Source organism: Trichoderma citrinoviride (assembly GCF_003025115.1).
Source record: "Trichoderma citrinoviride strain TUCIM 6016 unplaced genomic scaffold BBK36scaffold_10, whole genome shotgun sequence".
In the NCBI taxonomy this organism is placed as follows: Eukaryota; Fungi; Ascomycota; class Sordariomycetes; order Hypocreales; family Hypocreaceae; genus Trichoderma; species Trichoderma citrinoviride.
The window spans coordinates 130,074-134,968 of record NW_020194718.1 but is presented as its reverse complement, the minus strand read 5'-3'; the positions used below and the strand labels follow the sequence as shown (position 1 = coordinate 134,968).

General features: G+C 55.1%; 2 protein-coding genes across 2 annotated transcripts; one reads left to right on the top strand and one right to left on the bottom strand.

Annotated features, from left to right (window-relative positions):
• On the top strand, nt 1-772 carry BBK36DRAFT_1123198 (peroxisomal biogenesis factor 11; the record flags this gene model as incomplete). Its single annotated transcript, XM_024891024.1, has 2 exons — nt 1-542; nt 610-772. The coding sequence occupies 2 exons, from the start codon at nt 1-3 to the stop codon at nt 770-772; spliced, it is 705 nt and encodes a 234-aa protein (XP_024747877.1).
• An 874-nt stretch (nt 773-1,646) lies between these two features.
• BBK36DRAFT_1160721 (hypothetical protein) lies at nt 1,647-3,201 on the bottom strand (the record flags this gene model as incomplete). Its single annotated transcript, XM_024894315.1, has 7 exons — nt 1,647-2,063; nt 2,136-2,232; nt 2,292-2,368; nt 2,650-2,807; nt 2,879-2,884; nt 2,965-3,093; nt 3,150-3,201. The coding sequence occupies 7 exons, from the start codon at nt 3,199-3,201 to the stop codon at nt 1,647-1,649; spliced, it is 936 nt and encodes a 311-aa protein (XP_024747876.1).
• Nucleotides 3,202-4,895: the final 1,694 nt, after the last annotated feature.

Sequence of the window (4,895 nt, the reverse complement as noted above, 5' to 3'; positions counted from 1 at the left end):
ATGGTCGTCGACACCCTCGTCTACCACCCCACGGTAGCCCACTACCAGCGCTTCGTCGCCACCACCGTCGGCCGCGACAAGATCCTCCGCACCCTGCAGTACTTTGCCCGCTTCTACGCCTGGTACCTGCTCCGCACCAACGGCTCCCCCTCGCAGATGGCGCCCTGGAACGCCGTCAAGAAGCAGTTCGGCCTCGTCCGCAAGGTCATGCGCGTCGGCAAGAACGTCGAGCACCTCCGCGCCGCCGCGCAGGCCGCCGACGCCAAAGCCGTCGAGCCCTTTTTGCGCTACGCCTCCGTCGGCCGCCAGCTGGGCTACGCCGGCTACCTCACGCTCGACTCCCTGACCGTGGGCGACGCCGCCGGCATCAGGAAGTGGCGCCATGCGCAGACGCTGCAGCAGCATGCCTATCGCTTCTGGGCCATGGGGCTCGTCTTCAGCATCGCCGCCCAGGCGTACACTCTGTACCGCCTCAAGCAGCGCGAGGCAAAAATTGACCGCAAGGACGGCGAGGGCGTCGTCGAGAGCAAGCGCATCCTGAAGTGAGTGTTACACAACCAATTTACTCTGCCTCAATAACAGTTCGGGACTAACAACGTGGAAAACTAGGGAGCGAGCCGCCAGCCATCTCCAGCTCATCTCCGACGTCTGCGACTTGACCGTCCCCTCCGCCGCCCTCGGCTGGGCTGGCTTTGACGACGGCTTCGTCGGTCTGGCCGGAACCGTCAGCAGCTTGATCGGCGTCTATACCCAGTGGAAAAAGACCGTCTAGGCTAAAAGAGAGATGTTGAAAGATATCTGCTTCCTTGTTTCCCAACCTCAGCGCCCCTCTTGGAAAAGACTGGATGTCATCGACTTAGAGAAAGAAGGATATGCGTGTGTATGTGCGTGTGTGAGTACAGAAACAAGTTCGCGGCGCAAGCTGGGTTGGATAATGCCAATAGCGACAATTGCCCCCCCGGGGAAGCATCCTTGACACAACTGCTCAAACTACGGAGTACATCTGCGGTGTTTATCGCGTCCCATCACTGTTATCTCTTGGATCTGCATCTTTCTGATTTGAGTCATGTATTGTTTGATAGCACGTATTTTGAGTCGACCTATCTCTGTTGCAAATGTCAAGTAAAGTTGGAAAACAGAAAAGTAAAAAAAAAAAAAGAAAGCATCAAGTACAAAACGAACAAAGACCGAGTAAATCCGTGCGTAGTCCCGTTACATCGTACAGCCTGACTCTTGCCTCCCATGTGATATCATTTGCTGCGGGATGTTCCGCTTGCCGTCGGTTTCAGCAGTCCCAGGCCAGTCTGCTTGTCAGGGCCTCGGTCCTGGGGCCCATCCTCCGGTTTTCATTCCTATCGAAATGGCAAATAGCAGGCTGCTCGATCCATCGATGAGGTTTCAAAAAGCTCCCACCACCGCCCTCATAAGCTACAAACCTGTAACAACCAGCCACTCTAGGCTATCGTCCAGCCTTTCCGGACCGAAACATTGGCGTGAGGTAATCTATCACCTTAGGTCAAGGCCAGTTCCGCCAAGATAGCGAGCGCATGTGTAATGCAGACACACATAGAAACGGGCGGCGGGGGGAGAGAATAAGAGAGCTGTATGACGTGGGCTCTGAGAAGAAAAGGAATAGAGAATCAAATTTACCAGTAGCGCCCGCCACGATCGTAGTCACGCGCATACCCTCCCTCTCTGGGGTATGCTGGCTCCCTCGGAGGAAATTCCCTTGGAGGTCGATCATACGCAGGTCGGCCGCCGTTTACATAAGGGTCGGCAGGTGGCGGGTAATCACGCCGGTAAGGCTCTTCATAGCGTCCTCGGGGCGGCGGGTAATCCTCCACCGGTCGACGAGGGGGTGAACGATAGCGCGGAGCCCTGTCATCGTAGTACTCGCGACGAGGGCTTCGATCGCGGTAGCTGTACGCCGGAGGTGCTTCGCGACTGTAGCCTCGGTGTGGTCCTCCTCGGCGATCGTAGTTATCAAACGCTGGGGGCGGGTAGGGCCGGCGTCCTGGCGAGCGGGATCGGGCACGGTCTCGAGGTGGCATGTCGGGTTGAGTCTAAAGACGTCAAGAGTCAGCAAGCGGCTCAAGAGAGGGACACTGGTCAGAAGAGCCACGTCTGTAACTTACGTCGACAAGGCACTGGACGCGACTTCCTTTGAATTCGCGACCGTCCAGCTTTTCAATAGCAGTTCTCAGGTCTGCGGCAGTCTCAAATTCGACGAAGCTAAACGGCAGTTTGTTAGCAGGCATCGCTGATGCTAAGAGAACCGAACACAAACGTACCCTCGTCCATTAGAGTCCCGGCCAGTCTCAGAGTACACCACATCAAGGCTTGATTGACGGGCGAAATCTTTCAGGTCCTAATCGCAAATCCACGTAAGTCGGTGCCACGGAGGAACGCCTCGAGATAAAAAGTCCACGTATCGGTAAGCCAAAAAAAGAAGTACGTCCGTCAAGTCAGGAACCAAGGATGCCAGGCCGGAGTCGCGAGTCCAGAACGAAGGGGGAGGGAAGGACGATGCGGGGCACATGTGGCGGCCCGATGCAAGGCATGGCAAACCAAAAAGCTCCAAGTAGATGATGGAAAAGGCACGCAAGTCCCGTGGAGTCCAGGAGCAATAAACTGGGAGAGGGAACAGACCTGCCAACTGGTATCATTCGGAAGTCCCGTAATCTGCATTCGGTGAGGAGTTCTACGCGGTCGCGGCGGAGCACGCTCGTGCCCCATACCGCCCTCTCGGTGTCGAGTTCCACGGGCAAACTGAACAGTGAGGCGTTCTCCCATAAAATCGGATCCATCTTGATTTGTATTGTTAGCGACGAAGCGGAACGACGACGACGGGAGGGAGGATGTTGGAGCAATGACATACGGAAAGCTATATCACGGTAGCAAAGCGCGAATGGTTAGCAACGATCGACCGTGCGGCAGGCTTTGATTGAACACGGGCGGGCGAACCTGGGACGACATCACGGGCATCCATTGCATCCTTATACTCGATGAAACCGAAGCCATTCATCAGCTTCACCTCGGTGATCTCTCCAGTGCCGTGGGTCGCAAAGTGAGCCTCGACATCGGATTTGGTAGCTGCCGGAAACCAGTTAGTGGGAGCCACGGGGATCGGGAGAGCAATGGAGATGGACCATGTCGTGGGAGGTTTCCCAAGTACAGCCTGGTGGACGACACCTCAGTCATGGCGACGACCTATCGAGCCCGCGTCTAGTCAGATGGGAGATGAAGAGTCCGGAAACCTCTGAACTGCTTCTCTGCAGCACCTGGGGCCAGGATATTGGTTCCTTTCCTTCAAGGGTCCGGCAAATCGTCCAAGGACACGACTGGCGAAACAAACAAGCGTAGAGGCCAAGCGGATGAAGAAACGAGGAGACGATTAACAGCTAGCGGGAGGGGCTGACAATCGAGTGCGAAGCTGCAGTCGAGCGAGAGCGAGGAAGAGAGCCAAAAGAGCGAAAGAGGCTGGCGGCTGCAAGGTTGCGAGGATGCGAGGACGGTCAGCGGCGGCAGAATCGCCGAAAGCGGCATAGCAGGCCCCGCGTTTGGAGTCGCTAGCGGCAAAGAGGCAAAAAAAGAGAGGCACCTGCAAAGAGGGAAAGATGCCCACGATGCCACCTGCCGGGCCTTTTTTTCTGCCGCCCGCGTGCACTCGCAGCAACGCAGGTGACCATGCGAGTCGAGACCCGCCTTTTCGGCTCTCCGCCTGCTCTGCTGGGTCTCTTTGGGATGGTCCCGATTACGTAGTTTGAGGGTACGGCGCGAGATGCTGTGCATGCGGCGCCGCGGAAAGTATCTGGGGGAGAGCAGGCTAAGGCGGCTTTTCAATTATACGCGCATAACAGACTGTACGAGTACGAAGTACCTTGCAACCTTCAGCTCCAAGCTTGCAGTACCTTATCTCTCACCCAGCGGTTAGCGTGTACGTGGTAGGTAGGTAGGGATGGCACTCAAAAGCACTGGGCTGTAAACCTGGCATTACGCAGGACTAGGTACCTTATCAACAGCAGCCACAGCAGTCACTCGTCTTTGCCTGGAGCTTCACTGCGTCCGAGGCGTTATCCCGCCGGTATCATGCATGTTGTGGCATGGAACATCAACAGGCCTTGACGATGTTGATGTCATTACGCGTATTAGCAGTATCTTGTAAATCGACAAGGTGCCTAAGTGTAAGGTATGCAACCAGTTGCTGAAATCGAATCATGGTAAGTGTCTCAGAGCGAAATAAATCGTGATAGCATCGTCGACATGCCAAGAAGCCCAACAAGCGAACAGCAGCAGCTCCTCGCCCATGATTCTTTCACACTACAGACACGAGAGATACAGACGGAGTAGCGAGGCCAACCCGAAGCTCCCACGTCGCGAATCATATTGCTATTTATTAGTACGTATTCTAAGCGTTGATACTCAAGTAACCAAAAGATGTATGCCTCATGTGCTCCCCATTGTGTGAATTAAGCGCCACCCCAAGACAAGTTTTCTCTTCCCTCGGCTGGTTCCCCGCCAGCCCATCCCAGATTCCTCGCACTATCATAGGTAGAACTAAAGAGTGCAAAGCAAGAGAAGAGAACGAAACGACAAGAAAAAGCGAAAAACTCCGGCTACGTACGTGAAATGCCGCGACATGCCATATACAAACGCACCCTCTCCATCTATTTTGCAGTAATTGTCATAACTCGCCAACATGGCGAAGACCATCTCCCTTTGCCAAAACGGAACACTCCCTTTCCCGGTCCCTTTTCACCTCCCCTTGCCTGCATGTCTCCAGTGAACAGTACGGTATGTGCCCACCGACAGCTGCACTACCCCACAATCCGCGCCCTTTAACTCATGTTTCTCGTATACCCAAGAGAAAACAGGGGTGAAGTAGAGCAAAGCGA